The sequence below is a fragment of the Perognathus longimembris genome, chromosome 11 (genome assembly GCF_023159225.1).
Source record: "Perognathus longimembris pacificus isolate PPM17 chromosome 11, ASM2315922v1, whole genome shotgun sequence".
Lineage (NCBI taxonomy): Eukaryota > Metazoa > Chordata > Mammalia > Rodentia > Heteromyidae > Perognathus > Perognathus longimembris.
In genome coordinates, this window is record NC_063171.1 from 4,448,472 (window position 1) to 4,464,883 (window position 16,412).

A 16,412-nucleotide genomic window follows, 5' to 3' on the forward strand; every position below is an offset into this window, starting at 1 on the left:
CCGTTGTATATTTTTGTAAGTATTGTTTTGTAATTTGAATTTTTAAAAATATGAGACACCTCAAGAATTTGCCTATTAATTTATTCAGGGGCCATGATAATGTTTTCTGTATCATTCTGGTTCTAGTTAATGTGTCACTGAAGCAGGCATTGGCTTTCCTTAATGATCCTCTGCACATCATTGATCTTGGCTGTAAAGTTGCCTTGGTCATCTCTGATCTTGTTGATAGGGTTCTTCTATTTCTTTGGTTAGTGTGGGTTAAGGTAAACCAATCTTACTTATCCCTTCAAAGAGTCAATTCTCTATTTCATTAGTCTCTTTTTTATGATTTATTACATTGATTTCAGCTCTGATTGTTATTTTCAATTATAAGGCATAGACTTGCAGATTGAAGTTTGAAAGACAAGACTTAACCATTGCCTACAATAAACACATCTCAATGGCAATGACAAACATAGGATAAGATGATGAAAAAAGACATTCTAATCAAGTGGAACCTGAAAGCAAGAGCAGTACCTATACTCATGTCTAACAAAGCAGATTTCAACTCAAAATTTCTCATAAGAAACAAAGAAGGTCCTTCATATTGGTAAATAGAAAACCCATTAAGAGGTTATGGCAATTATACAAGTACACAGTAAATTTCAGAACACAATTTCATAAAGCAGACACTGCACATTAAGTCACTGGTAGACTTCTAATTATAGTTGGTTACTTCAATACTGCATTCATACCGGTGGACTTCTAATTATAGTTGGTTACTTCAATACTGCACTCATACCAGTGGATAGGTAATGCATATGAAAAGTTCTACTAGCAATATTACCACTATGGATCCAGTGGACTTGACAGCTACTGAATATCCCATCAAATAGCTATAAAATACACAATTACTTAATAGTCTTTAGATCTTTCTCCAAAATGTTAACCCATACATCAGGTCTTAAACACAGGAAAATTAAACAACTCTTTGTATTTCATCAGACCACAGTCTAAATCAAAAGCAAGAGAAATTACAGAAAACATATAAACACATGCAGATTGAACTTTGGATTGGTCAGTGAGTCATCAGGGAAATGAAAAATTCCTAGAAGAAAATGAGCAGGAAAACAGAACACTGGAATCCTTGGGATACAATGAAGCTTTTCTAAGAGGGAGAACTACTATATCTGTAAATGCCTACATTGAATATTAGAGTGGCCATAAAAGAAATGCAAATCAAAACAACATTGAGATTCCATCTCACCCCAGTGAGAATGTCCTATATCAGGAAAACTAACAATGACAAATGTTGGAGGATATGTGGCCAAAAGGGAACCCTACTTCATTGTTGGTGGGAATGGAAACTGGTTCAGCCACTCTGGAAAGCAGTATGGAGATTCCTCAGAAGGCTAAACATAGAGCTCCCCTATGACCTAGCAGCCCCACTTTTGGGCATCTACCCAAAAGACCACAAACAAGAACACACTAAAGCCACTAGCACAACAATGTTCATCGCAGCACAATTTCTCATAGCTAAAGTATGGAACCAACCCAGATGCCCCTCAGTAGACGAATGGATCAGGAAAATGTGGTAATATACACCATGGAATTTTATGCCTCTATCAGAAAGAATGACATTGCCCCATTTGTAAGGAATTGGAAGGACTTGGAAAAAATTATAGTAAGTGAAGTGAGCCAGACCCAAAGAAACATGGACTCTATGGTCTCCCTCATAGGGAATAATTAGCACAGTTTTAGGCTAGTCACAGCAGAGGAGAGCCCAATAGTTATACCCTTATGAACACAAAAGATGATGCTAAGTGAAATGAACTCCATGTTATGGAAACTACTGTTAGATCACTGTTGTAATTACTTTCAACATGCGATGTGAAACCGTAGCTTCTATTGTTGATGATCCTCTTGTATCCCCTTTCTGTGGTTGTACCTGCACTATATCTGTATCTTATCTGAGTACATTGGAAACTGTGTTTACAGGTATTAGAACTAGGAAAGTGAAAGGGAATACCAAAATCGAGAGACACAGGGTAAAAGAGACAAATGATTATAAAAGCAATTCTTGCAAAACTGTTTAGTGTAAATCTACTGAACAACTCATGGGGGGAAAGGGAACGGGGGAGGGGGAGGAGGGAATGAGAGAGGAGGTAACAAACAGTACAAGAAATGTATCCAATGCCTAACATATGAAACTGTAAACTCTCTGTATGTCAGTCTGACAATAAAAATTTAAAAAACAATTCCCATACGAAAAAAAAAGAATATGAGAGTGGTATCAAATGAGCTAACAATACACCAGTACTCTTCATTTTTAAAATTTTTATTGTCAAGGTGATGTACAGAGGGCTATGGTTACATACGTAAGGTAGTGAATACATTTCTTGTCAATCTTGTTACCGCCTCCCTCATTTTCCTCCCGCCTTTCCCTCCTCAGTCCTCGCTCCCCAGTTGTTCAGTTAGTTTACAATATATTGTAAGTATTGCAATTGCATTGGTTCACCTTTTACCCTTCATCTCACCATTTTAATATTCCCCCTTCCCTTCCCTAATTCAGACAAACATATACAATACCCAGGGTACCAGAATCAATACAGTAACAACAGAGGATAAATCATTGGGAAGTTAAGCAGAGAAAAAAGAAATAATTTCACATAGTACATTAAAAATAACATCAAAGATAAATCTATACTTTTCTAATGTGTGAACTTACCCTGTAAGGACCTGAGGTAATTCTTCCATATCTTTTGTTTTATGTTTACATGTTCAGATCAGAGAACAGGTACATGTTTCTCGGGTTTGGTGAATGGTCGCTGTGCACAAGAGCTCCAGGGCAGAATGACGAAAATGCAGTGCTGCTGTGAACCTGGCCGCTGCTGGGGTGCTGGGACTGCTCCTGAGGCCTGTCCTGTCAGAGGTTCTGGTGAGTAGTAGGCCGCTGCTAGCCTCAGGATAGAGTGTTGAGAAAATCAGTAACAATGGAGTGTTTTTCTCTTCTCCTTGGAGTCAGTTTTTATTCTGTTAGTATCTTCAGTAAATTGAGAAATTTTGTTAAGGATTGGAATGTGGTTAATTTGATCAGTTTTGATAATCCTCAATTTTGTATTATCAGACTAATTGCTTCTGAAAACTAATATGGTATTGTTCAGTATTTTCAAAAAATAATGTAAGCACTGAGATATGAGCTCAGGGCCTCACATTTGATGGACTTGCTTGAATAGATGGCACTCTACTGAATCAAGCCTCCAGCCCTACTTTTTACTCATTGGTTTAGAGATTGAATCTCATGGATTTTTCTGCCTTGGCTTGTCTCAAATTATTGTCTTCTGGATCTAAGCCTCCTATGTAGCCAAGATTACAGGTGTGAACCACTGATATCAGGATCAGACTTCAAATCTCTCTTTTTAAAAAAAATCTCAGAGCTGTAATATATCTTCTTTTTCTTTCCTAGTAGTGCTAGAGTTTGAATTTGGGGCCTCATAATTGCTAGACTGGTGTGATACTACTGACCTAACACCATCAGGCCTGTTTACAACTGGTTCTTTTTAGGATAGAGTTTCACTACCCCTAGATGCACCTTGAGTCACCATCTCTTTACCTTAGCTTCCACATGTCTAAGATTCCAAATATGTGCCACTATTTCTAGCTTGCCCCTATGGAAACAAAGTCTTGGACTTTTCTGCCTGGACTGACATGCAGCCATATTTCTCCTAGTCTCAGCCTCTTACATTGCTAAGAATAACAGATGTACATCACTGTGCCCAGCTCTGGATTGAGAATGGGTCTTGTGAGCTTTTTTACCTAGGCTGGCCTTGAAATGCAAATCTCCCATTCTCAGCCTTCCAATTAGCTAGAATTACAAGCGTGAGCCAATATCACTCAGCGTAGCACTTATTCTATCTATCCTTTTATTTGGTAGTACTGGGGTTTGAACTTGGGACCTACTATTAGAAAGGCAGCTGCCTACCACTTGAACCATGCTTCCAGACCTTTTTTTCCTTGGTAGCATTTCACTTTATGCACAAGACAGCCTGAGTTGTGATCCTTGTACTTGGGTTTCTCCATAGTGCTGGGGATGACAACCATACACCATTGTGCCCTGCCATTGTGCATCTTCCATTGCTGCGATAGTAGTCACCTAACACCACACCCAGTCATTGAGTGAGATGGAATCTCCTACACACTTCTCCCCAGGCTAGCCTTGAACCAAGATCTCCAATCTCTACCATCCAGTTGAGCTTTAATATCTTTGAATGAAGACCCGCAGTTTATGGTGCCCAAATGGTTGAAAATGTTCCTTCTAATGACTTTGAAATTAATCTTTCTAATTTTTGCTACATTAACTTGTTGAATCTTGTTGAGAAATTACCTTGGCATGAATTAGCAGTTATCTTGTTATACATAACATCAACAACAAAGTACAGTGACTATTCATTGTATAAAATATATTGATATTTTCTGTTTTCATTTTGACTTATTATATCATAAAATAATTAAAAGTTTTTAAATATAAAGATATATGCTTTTCCTAGCACCAGTGGCTCACACCTGTAATCCAAGGTACTCAGGATGCTGAGATCCTGAGGATCCTGGTTCAAAGTCAATCAGCAAGGAAAGTCCATGACTCTTATGTCCAATTAAATACCAAACAAACTGAAAGTATAGCTTTAGCTCAAGTGGTAGTGCAATAATAGCCTTGAGCACAAAAGCTCAGGGACAAGCACCCAGGTCCTGAGTTCAAGCCCCAGGACTGGCACATGCACACACACACATATATACACATTGCCTATATATACAATTATTATGGATAAAAAAGACATTTCTCATTCTTTCAAAAGCACTAAGCTGATGAACCAAAATCGATTAGCTGAAAAAAATGAATTTTGTAATCTTCCGGTTCCAGTTGTAATATACAGTGACTTCTAGTTTTCTCAGTGAAACGCCCTAATTCTGTAAACAGTTATGGAAATGAAAAAATTTCTATATTCTTGTTTCTCTTCACCTAACTTTCATATGTATACAAATAAAAGATCAATTTTTAAGCTTACTTTGGATATTGTCTACTATTAAAATATGCATTAGAAAAAATTCTAAAACTACATTAAAATGTAATCCTTCAAACAGAGAAAAAGAGACAGAAAAAATGTATAGATGTAATGATGATGAGAATTCAAGTGAAAGCAAGTATATAGAATGAATTACCTAAAGTGTTCGCACCTGTGAATTTCCTGCTTTAGTTATGTCTAAAATTTTGATTTATACTTAGGGTAATAAAATTAAAGTGCACATCTAAATGATTATGTTACTCAGTTAAAATAAAAAGGCATATAAGTTCTAAATGTTTTTAAAATACCTATCCCTTTACCTGCTGTTGCCGTTATTGAAAACATTTACCGAGGTGATAACTATCTGTGCTGTGTAGATCAGGTGACATGCATTGACGGCTTTTACTAGGTGGAAAGAAATGAATTTGGGTTTAAGCAAGCCTTCTTTCCTTCCAGAGGAGCATCGCAGACTGTGCCTGGAGGGACTTCCGATGGGAGGGCTGCCAGGCAGTGCTGTTTCCAGGCCTGGGGGCTCCGGGGGGAGCAGCTTCATCCCAAACGGCAATGGCAATGGCTACGGCCCAGGAGGGACTGGATTCCTCCCCATTCCCGGAGGCAATGGCTTCTCTCCTGGTGTTGGGGGAGCTGGTGTGGGCACTGGAGGACAGGGGCCCATCATCACAGGGCTGAGTGAGTGTGCACATTGCTTCTTTATTCCTTGCTTTCTGTCTCAAGTGATACTGTGGTATATAACAAATTTTTATGAAGATATGTGTGTGTGCGCGCTCGTGCCTGCATACTCCTTCAGTGTCTGAAATGAACTGAAGTTAGGAACTCGTGGAACAAAAATACTTTTTCTCTTTTTTGTCAACTTTTTGCTAGCTTGGAAAATAGAGTATGTGGCTGAGGCTTTCTGAGAAAAACAGAGAAGAGCCTGGTAATTCTCCTATCTAATTGACACCAGTGAAATGTATAGTTGGAGTTGCAGTTGGATTTTATTTGATCTGTTTCAGCTGTCCCATTCATCTCTCTCTCAAATTATTTTTAACTGAGATAAAGTAAATCTTTCTCTGTGCCTAACCAAACATTGGAACCCACACATTTCTCCTCTCTCACCCACTTTTTGTTAAATTGCTTAAGAAATCAAGGCATTTACGTGCTTGACATTCAACTTCACTCTGAAAAGCACCGCTCTTGTTAATAATATTTAATGATGTCCTGCAGTGCTGTGTTTATTCTTTTTGGCATGTTGCCTATTGACTATAGCAAAATATTCAGCTAGTTACAAAGAAGAAATGGAGAGCACTCAGTGTTGTGTAGGGCATTCCTGAAATTTTAAAAAGACATTATGGAATAGGTTTCCAGATGTGTAACTGAAAAGCAACTTGCAGCCATGTGTTCCAAGAATGGTTTTAAATCCTCAGCATTTAAAATTAGTAAAATGTGAAGTAATGCAGGCTTCTGATAGAAACTTGGTTACTTTACCATTAAGTAACCTTTTGAAAGTCAACTCTGAGAGAAGTAATACATTTGAAATGGTAAATACTACTTGTGTTTTAATTTCCCTTAGCAATTCTCAACCAGACAATAGATATCTGTAAGCATCATTCGAATCTTTGTTTGAATGGACGATGCATACCTACTGTTTCTAGCTACCGATGTGAATGCAACATGGGTTATAAGCAGGATACAAATGGAGATTGTATAGGTAAGTGATTCCTTAATCCTTTTAAGTTTTTGTTATTTATTTCATTTGGTAGTACTGGGGTTTGACCTTAGGGCTTCTGGTTCAGCTTGCTTGCCCAGCTGGCATTCTACCGCTTAAGCCATGCCTCCAGTTTTGCCCATTCTGGTTATTTTAGAGACAGAGTTACTGACATTTTTTGTTCAGGCTGGCTTCGAACCACGATTTTGTAGACCTAAGCCTCTTGAGTCATTAGGATTTTAGGCATAAGCCACAGGAACTCAGTGAGGACACATTTTTTCCAGTGAGGAATTGGCATATTTTGTTCACATATAGTAAGGCAGGCCTGTGTGTTAATGGAACTTGAGAAGTATTAGAAATTGTGGATTAAGATAGGTCTAAGCCTATGGAAAATATTTGTAATCTTAGCTCCTCAGGAGGTTAAGATATGAGGATCACAGTCTGAAGCCAGCCTAGACAGGGAAGTCTGTGAGATTCTTTTTTTTTTTTAATTTAATTTTATTATCAAGGTGACGTGCAGAGGGGTTACGGTTACATAAATAAGATAATGAGAACATTGTTACCCCTCCCTCATTTTTCTCCCACTTTCCCTCCCCAGGTAGAATGTGTTTATAATGTTTTCTATCTTTCTTGCTAATCATAGGATCCCTCTCAGTTCTGAGCTGATTTGCACTTGTTTGACTTAGCTCCTTAATACAGTTTTTCTTTTTCCTTTTTTTTTTTTTAATGTCTATTGATTGGAACCTATTGTGAGTTTTACTTTTCTGAATACTTGGTATCTTTGTATTCCTGTCATCATTATGGGATATGTTCACTTACTTGTAGTTTTTTACTGGTTTCTTTATAAGATGTACTAGGTGGGACTGAGCAGTGTATGGTCCTGTGTTCATGCTTTCCCACTAGTGAGGTATGCTCTTCTAGAGCACTCTCTCTCTAGTTCCCGAAGTGGTTCTGAGCTGGCTGCCTACAAGAGGCCCTGTTTCTGTCCCCATGTGGTAGCCAGGAATCTTACATCTGACATTTTTGAATCATTCCTCCTTCTTTCTTCAGTTAACTTCCTCCCATGCATGTCTTTATATGTTCTGCTGGGCACTTGAAGACAAGTCTTATGTGCTTCCAGGTTCTCATTCAGTGCAACTCTTCCTCTTTGCTATCATGTTGAAAATATGAGGTGACTTGAATCTGGACTCATTTCTGTTTCCTCTGCTCTAAAGCTTACTTCATTCCACCTGAGTTCTCTCTTCTTGCATCTTGCCTATAAACTCTCTTTGAGCTTTAGCAGAAGTAGCCAAGGAGTCTACTACATTGATCCTAACTCTCAGGGATCTGTGTTCTTTGACAACATGACCAAGTTTCTTCATATATGCTGTCATGTGTTTGTAAATTTCAGGAAGGACAGTAAAATCTTAGCTAGAGCAAATTTCTATTTTTTTCAATGTAAAGACTTTGGCAATGAACAAGGTAGAAATACACAGGCCAGAGATCAACTTTTATAATTAGCTCAAGTAAAAAGGATAAAAAGACAAATGACTCCCAAAACAATACTTACAAAAACCATTTGGTGTAAACCAACTGAAACCTCATGGGGGAGAGAGAAAGGCGGAGGGGGGAGGGGGGAACTGAGGGAGGAGGTAACAAATTGTACAAGAAATGTACCCACTGCCTTATGTGTGAAACTGTAACCCCTCTGTACATCACTTTGACAATAAATAAGTAATTATTGAGAAAAAGAAGAAATTATGACAACAGTGATATTCACAAATGACAGAATGCACAATGACCAAATGATTCTACAGATATTTTGTAGGCTGATAAGTAGAACCTAACAAAAATTAATTTTGAAAAATTAGAGGATAAAAGACTCCATTGTGCAAACTTCTGACTTAGCAACACTGATAGATGGTACTGTCATTAGAATGTGGAAGAAGGTGCAAGTTGGGATGAAATAGCTTTAGACACACTGTCTTTTGAGTATCTGAGACATTTGATTATACAGATTGAACCCTTAAGAGCAATCTTAATAAGTTATAGACTTGGAATCAATGACATACAGGTGAGTGGCAGAACTCTAGGAATGATTATTGTCATGATGGATAAACAACTGAAAGAGTGAAATAATGTCAGAAGTACTTCCATTGGAACCCTGTGGCACAGGACAAAACCACTTAAGACCTCTGAAGAAAGCTTTGTATAGTTATTGGAGAAATAGGAATGGTTTATCCCACCAAAGCTACATATGGGGACACTTTCAACAGGAAAGGCATGAGGTATAAGAAATGCAGCAGAGAAATCAAATAAAGCAAGGACCAAGATGTATTCTAGACTTAGTTAGTTGGAGTTTGATGACCTCTTAAGAATGGTTTTAAAATAATGATAATTAAGTCATTTTGAGATTATTCTTCTGTTTATTTGTAGCATTACCAAATAATCATATTTTTGCTTTATAGTTAGTACAATAATAATACTAAATACTCAAATTTGGAGTTCAGGTCTTCTGTCAAGATATTCAATAAGAAACCACGTACAGAGTTAGTATCATAATTTTGCCAATTTAAACTGAAAAGTTCTAAGTGCAGTATGATTACAAAAGAAAAGGGGCAATTAAACATGATTGTTGGAAAAAACATTCTAAAAGCTTACCAAATCTGAATGATTAAGACTAAGTTCAAGAATGCTTTATGTGGTTGTACAAGTTTTTATCACAGACTCATACAGGGTACCTTCACAGGTCACACCCTAGGGTTGTGTAATCTCTAACCAAATACTGTATTTTTTTATTTAACTGATCACTGATTCTTGTCTAACTTACAGACCAACAAAATGATGGTGAAGCACCATAAAATCATATATTTATTATTATTGTATGCCTTCAAAATAATTATCCTACCAGAAAATATGATGATGAGCATTTAATTCCAAAATATCCCCTATTGCAACTGAGTATAATATTAAGATTTATCAAACTGAAATTTGATTGTTTTATGTTAATTCTTGTCATTCATATCTCACTAACCAATACACAAATGTGAGCCTGGACTATAGTATTTTCTTTTCTTTTAAAAAAGTTTTAATTGTTCTTGTAAAGGTGATGTACCGAGAGTTAGAGTTACACAAGTCAGGGAATGAGTACACTTCTTTTTGAACTGTGTCACCTCTTCTCTCATTTGGACTGTAATATTTCCTGTTAGCAAACCACCATTTATTTCATTTGTATCCAGGTGCACATTGTTGTCACTTGGGAAACCTTTATACCAGTGGAATAAAAACAAACTGGCTTTAAAGATCAGAGAGGACTTTTTGTAATCCTGCTGCTACCCAACTTGTTTTAGCCAAGATTCTACTAGGGAGTTAAGCTCAACAGAAAACAATTGGAATGTCTCTCTCAGTTCTCCTAAATGTGATGCACAGACAGTACTACTCTAGCATACAAGAGATTAGTTAATTATACCACAGGGAGCCCTTGCCAGGGTTAGGAGCCTCCAGCCTGCAGGCCAGAGAAGGCTTGCAGGATTGTTTGGTTTAAGACAGGACAAACATATGTGCATCTCCTGTGCTACTTGTCAGAGCCCAAGGGCATCTGCCTATAATGATAATTTGGTGTGGTTGATGAGTGATGTTATAAATAGTCAAATGTTCTTTGGCAAAATCTTTACTCCTGCTAATTATAAGTTCTATCTTTTATCAAAACCCACATGACAAGTACTATTGCTACTTTTCGTAACAACTCTGCCCTATATGATGTTGGGATTGTGTGTCTAAAATTGACATGTGAGGGCTGGGAATATGGCCTAGTGGCAAGAGCGCTTGCCTCATATACATGAAGCCCTGGGTTCAATTCCCCAGCACCACATATACAGAAAACGGCCAGAAGGTGCACTGTGGCTCAAGTGGCAGAGTGCTAGCCTTGAGCAAAAAGAAGCCAGGGACAGTGCTCAGGCCTTGAGTCCAAGCCCCAGGACTAGCAAAATAAATAAATTAAAATAAAATAAAAGTAAAGTTGATGTGTGAATATAAATTTCAGGCTTCTTCATTTATCCTAGCACTGTTACAAATGGTTACTTTCTAGGTGGCTCTCAGAACTATAGGGTTTAAGTTCTACCATGCTCTGTTTATAACTGTAGTAATTCATACCAAAAGATCTTAGTGTTGGAGCACATTGTCAGAAAAGATGTTTTTGATATTTGTAATCCTATTCTGTTTCTAGTGATAGCTTTAAGTCACTTTGAGTTTATGAAGAAAAAACTAGCACATCAGACAGAATAAGCTGAAGGTATTTTATATTACAGTTACAAGTGGTATCTATTAAAATTGTGCCAGTGTCTGGAGAACTAATGAGCTACAATTGCTATTTATAAACTTTTGGTAGATGTGTGTTAAACTAGCTTAACTTGAAAGCAGTAGCTCTGTTAATGTATCAAAGACAAAATCCTTACTCTTCTAAGACCTGAAAGTAATTATACTTACTTCTCATTTCTTTCTTCCCTTTTCCTGAAAATTCTTCTCCATAATTAAATCTTATGACTCTCCTACTGTCTATATAAAACAAAACATTAAGAATGGGTTTTAATTCAATTCACATTATTGTATTTGTAATAGTTAGAAATAGTTTCTTTTCCCCTGGGCCACAGGTAATCCTAGAGCCAGTGTAAATCAACAGTTGATATTTACTATTTTGATAAAGTATCTTTCAAGAGAAAGTGTTCTTTCTACTCCAGTAGTTTTGGAAAATTCAGTAATTCTTAAAACAATTTTAATAGTTAACATTTTTTACAATTCCTTTATTTTTAAGAGTTTGAAATGGTATCAATTTTCTTTAAAAAGCTCAGTGAAAATAATAGAAGCAAGAATTCACTGAGTGGAGTGATTGAATGTTTCCACTCCTGTAAACAAAGCAAAATAATTATGATCACTTTGGAGGTGTTTTGAATAGGAGTCCCAGAGTTAAGAGAAGACATAAAATGTATGTTTGAGAAGTGGCAGAGGTCATTTGTGATTCTAAAATTAATATCTAGGTTTGTGGCTGAGGATTTCATTCAGTGATAAAGCCCTTGCCTAGCATGCAGAAGGACCTGGCTTTTCTCTTCAACACTGTGAGGAAGTAAATGAAATAGAAAAAACTAAAACTTAAAATCTTACCTTAACCCTAGAAAACACAATAAGGAACAGATGGGGTTTAAAGTCAGATGTAAAGTCACTAGTAGGTTTTGGTAATGTGTTTCTTTCAAATGAGGAAACAAGAGAATGATTCCTAAGGAACTAAGAACACAGACTAGGATGACAGGTGAATTGGCAAAAGTAGAAAGAGCCATCATAGGAACAAGACTCTTTGAGAGTGAGCTTTCAAGGGGAAAAACAAACAAAAAAGATCCCAGGATGAGACATTATATCTTTCCAGACAGTTTTCCTAAAGAGAATGGGGTTGATTGCCTGGTTACATGTTTTTTACTTAAACAGAGTTTTGTGTTGAGACTTGTCAAGATGCATTGACACATTTTTCATTGTTGGATTTCAATGATGTGCACACAGAATTTCATTGATAATCAAAACTGCACATTTTCATAGAAAGAAAGGCCATCAACTATACTACATATACTTTGCTAACACTCTAAACTCTTTCTTTTTTTTTTCTTCTCATTTTGCTTCATTCCTTTGGTCCAGTGGAATTGATGTTATCAATGAAAAGTTTAAATGTAAGTGAGTTATAATGGGATGAAAAGGAGATTAGATAAATTACAAAAAAATTTAATCCAGTTATTCATTATTGTCTTTATTAGCCTTGAGAGTTTGAGGTTTTCTTTTTCCCTTTACTGGAGAAGGCTTAATTGCACTCATCCTAAGTATTTATATAATGAAGTTAGCACCTTTGATAAAGTGCAGTCTTTCTGTTCACACTGTGAAATGAGCACTCTATTTATTAAAATAGTAAACTTGTGAGTTGATTGTATTGTTGTGTTCTCCAGTTTAGTTAAAATTGTATTGTGGATATCTGCTGTGTGTTCATGGGATGATAAATAACTCTGCCTTCACAAAACAGCCAGAATTTTAACTTACCTGCATTAAAAATAATGCTTTGCAACCATTGCTAAGAAAAGGTAAATTGAACTTAAATTGGTATAGATGACTTAGTTGGGATCTTCCTGCTCTAATTTTTCAGTCTGTGCTATGATTTAGGTATTCTCTGAGTTCTGAAGTGAATTTGCATTAAATCAAGACTGAGAAAACCTTGGAGTGCAAAATGGGGACATTCTCACATTTCAGATCAGAACTAATATTTGCATAAACTTCACTATATGTGGAAAATGAAAAAAGAAAACCTGGGCCAATTTAAGACTCTACTTTTGGGCATCTACTCAAAAGATTACAAGCAAGACCACACTAAAGCCATCAGCACAACTATGTTCATCACAGCACAATTTGTCATTGCTAAAAAATGGAACCAACCCAGATGCCCCTCAGTAGATGAATGGACCAAGAAAATGTGGTACATATACACAATGGAATTCTGTGCCTCTATCAGAAAGAATGACATTGCCCCATTTGTAAGGAAATGGAAGGACTTGGAAGAAATTATACTAAGTAAGCCAGACCCAAAGAAACATGAACTCCATGGTTTCCCTCATAGGGAATAATTAGTAGATCTCCAGGATATACATAGCAGAAGAGCATACAGTAGCTCAATAGTTATGCCTGTATGAACACATAAGATAATGCTAAGTGAAACGAACTCCATGTAATGGAAAGAAGTGGTATATCATTGTTGTAGTTAATTTCAACATAACATGTGAAACTGTACCATTTTTTCTCTATCTCGTATTCCCTTCCTGTGGTTTTACTTCAGCTATTACTGTAACTGATCTTAGTACCCCGGATATTGTATAGACATGTATTGAAACCAGGGAAGGGAAAGGGAACGCCAAAATTGAGAGACAAAGGATAAAAAGACAAAAACCAGTGCAACAGCAGTACTTACAAAACCAATTGGTATAAACCAATCGTACAATTTGTGGGGGTTGGGACCTGGGGAGGGGGGAGACAGGGAAAAATGAGGGAGGAGGAGACAAGTTGGATAAGAAATGTACTTGCCTTACATATGAAACTGTAACCCCTCTGTACTTCACTTTGACAATAAAGAAAAAAAAGACTAAAGAAATCTGAAGTGATTGCAAGAAATTGACTTTATTTTAATCACTTTTCGTTTCCTGGCCCCTTGTGTTGGTTCCTACAAAATAAAGCATCTTAGATATAGAATTGTACTTAAGAGTGAATTTACAAGGAAGTAGCAACAAGGAAATTCTTTAATCCACCATTCCCTTCATTAAAACAAATAGCAGTGACAACAAGTAACATAAAAACATACTGCTAAAAATCTTTTCTTGATCTTCTGATACTGTGCAAAGCCTTAGGTAGGCTAGTTTTTTGCCCAGAATCCGGTGTGAGGCTAGTTTTTTGCCCAGAATCCGGTGTTAATCAACATTGTCAGTCCATAGGCATGAATGTTGTTCTTTTGGGGCCTGTGCTTTCATAATCATTGGCAATTATCCCAATTGAAAAATTATTATTTCTTGATGGCAAGCAAACTTGCTTGTACTTTCTAAGAGGCAGTATCTTTTGTAAATCTTCAGCCTGGCCTCTGTATATATTTGAAGTAAGGAATTTTTATTGATTTATAAATACTCTGCTATGTAGACGATTACCACTGGCCTTCTCTCAAATTTGGGAGGGCTAAATGTAGTTTAAACAAACATTTCCACAGATGGAGTGAAATATGTAATGGTTTCTTTTCTTGCTCACAGATGTTGATGAATGCACATCAAATCCCTGCACTAATGGGGATTGTGTTAACACACCTGGATCATATTACTGCAAATGTCATGCTGGATTCCAGAGGACTCCTACCAAGCAGGCATGCGTTGGTAAGGCACAGGAAAATCTTCCGTGGTGAGGCATTGGAAATGGTAATGGTCTAGGCATGGTAAGGCAGCTTTCCTTTACATAGGAAAAATTTTCCATGAAACATCACGACTTAGACTGTTGAGGTCAAAAATTAAATTTGTTAAACTAAAACACAGAATGGCAGGAGTGCTGTTGCAGTGTTACAGATTCATTGGGTAACACCCACAGACATGTTCACTTTGAACATTAACACTGTTTGCATGTATGTATACCGCAGGAAATGTGAGATCTGACTGCAGAAAACTTCAATGTATGGTCCTCCCCACATTATCACTCCCGTTTCTCCAAGTGACATCACCATTCCCTTCCTCTTCTTCACTAAGTATAATATTTATAGTTATTTTCAACTACTGTTTTCTTTGAACCTCACATATAGTCTGACACCAAATCATGCCTTGTCTTTTTACAGTTTTATTGCTACACACACCACCATCACCATCCAAACTACCTCACTGCTGACTCATCTCACAAGTCTTTTACCAGATGACTCTGTCTACTTTTTAATTTCTTATTCATCCAAGGGTAGGTGCTTGAATCAGTTTTTTCCAGCAACATTCATTCATCGTATTACACTTAATCCAGAAATTCTGCATTTACCTTTCACTTACCCAGCATCTTGTATTGACTTTTTTAAGGTCTTCATGCACTATGTCAGAAACAGCTGTGCCAGTAATTTTTGATTCCCTACCCTCCTTCTCTTAAGCCCTTCGCATACCCTGTTTTCTTTTCTTTCCCTCTCCCCAATATATGGGCTGTAAAATTGCTTATATCTACCTTTCCAAGAAGAAAAGATGCCAGGGATGGAATCTTTGCTGAATAAATAGTGTGATGTGTGATCTTCAATATTACATGTAAAAATAACCTGGGTATTGCAAATGGCATTTATTATCTTAATACCCCTATCAACAGATATACAAATGAGCAATATTTGGCCATCCTTTATCTTCCCAGATATTGATGAATGCATCCAGAATGGTGTTCTTTGTAAAAATGGTCGATGCGTGAATACTGATGGAAGCTTCCAGTGTATTTGCAATGCAGGCTTTGAATTAACTACAGATGGAAAAAACTGTGTTGGTATGGAAATCTTTTGCTCCTGACAAAAGTTCTGTTCATTCATTCATCTGTTTGTTTATTGTGCTGATCCTGGGCTTTGAATTCAGTGTCTGGGTGCTGTCCGTAAGCTTCTTTTGCTCAAGGCTAGTGCTCTATCACTTGACTCACAGCTCCATTTCTGGAGTTTTGGTGGCCCACAAATGTTCTTCCCCGGGCTGACTTTGAACTGTGAGAAATTCTGAGTTCTCACCTTCCTTAATAGCTATCAGTACAGGTGTAAGCCAGTATTTCCCAGTTACAAAAAGGTTTTTAAAAATATAATAGCTTTAAAAATTTTTATTGTTCTTATAAAAGTGATGTACAGCTCTCTATATATATGCACATATAACTTTTGTTTAGAAATATACACATACATATACACACAAACACCATTTCCATGAGAGCCTCACACCTCCTATGTCAAAGTACTTCAGGTAACTTAGGTAAATATAAATGCACTTGACAGAAAACTGCTAAAGTGTTAGAACAATTTTTTTGAAATGTTATGACTGAATAATGAACAGTTTTGGAAATTTCCTGTGTGCCACATATGTAATTGTAAGTAACAATTACTCTTCATCAGTTTAGTTGTTAGCACCTACGAGATTTTAAAGTGAAAA

General features: G+C 36.8%; 1 protein-coding gene across 1 annotated transcript in view; it reads left to right on the forward strand.

Moving 5' to 3' along the window:
• The window catches only part of Fbn2 (fibrillin 2), a 228,437-nt gene that overhangs the window by 98,815 nt on the left and 113,210 nt on the right, over window positions 1-16,412 (forward strand). The window contains exons 9-13 of the mRNA XM_048357068.1: window positions 2,765-2,917; window positions 5,496-5,729; window positions 6,610-6,747; window positions 14,538-14,657; window positions 15,649-15,774. Coding sequence (XP_048213025.1) covers window positions 2,765-2,917; window positions 5,496-5,729; window positions 6,610-6,747; window positions 14,538-14,657; window positions 15,649-15,774 — 771 coding nt within the window. The remainder of the gene's footprint in view (window positions 1-2,764; window positions 2,918-5,495; window positions 5,730-6,609; window positions 6,748-14,537; window positions 14,658-15,648; window positions 15,775-16,412) is intronic.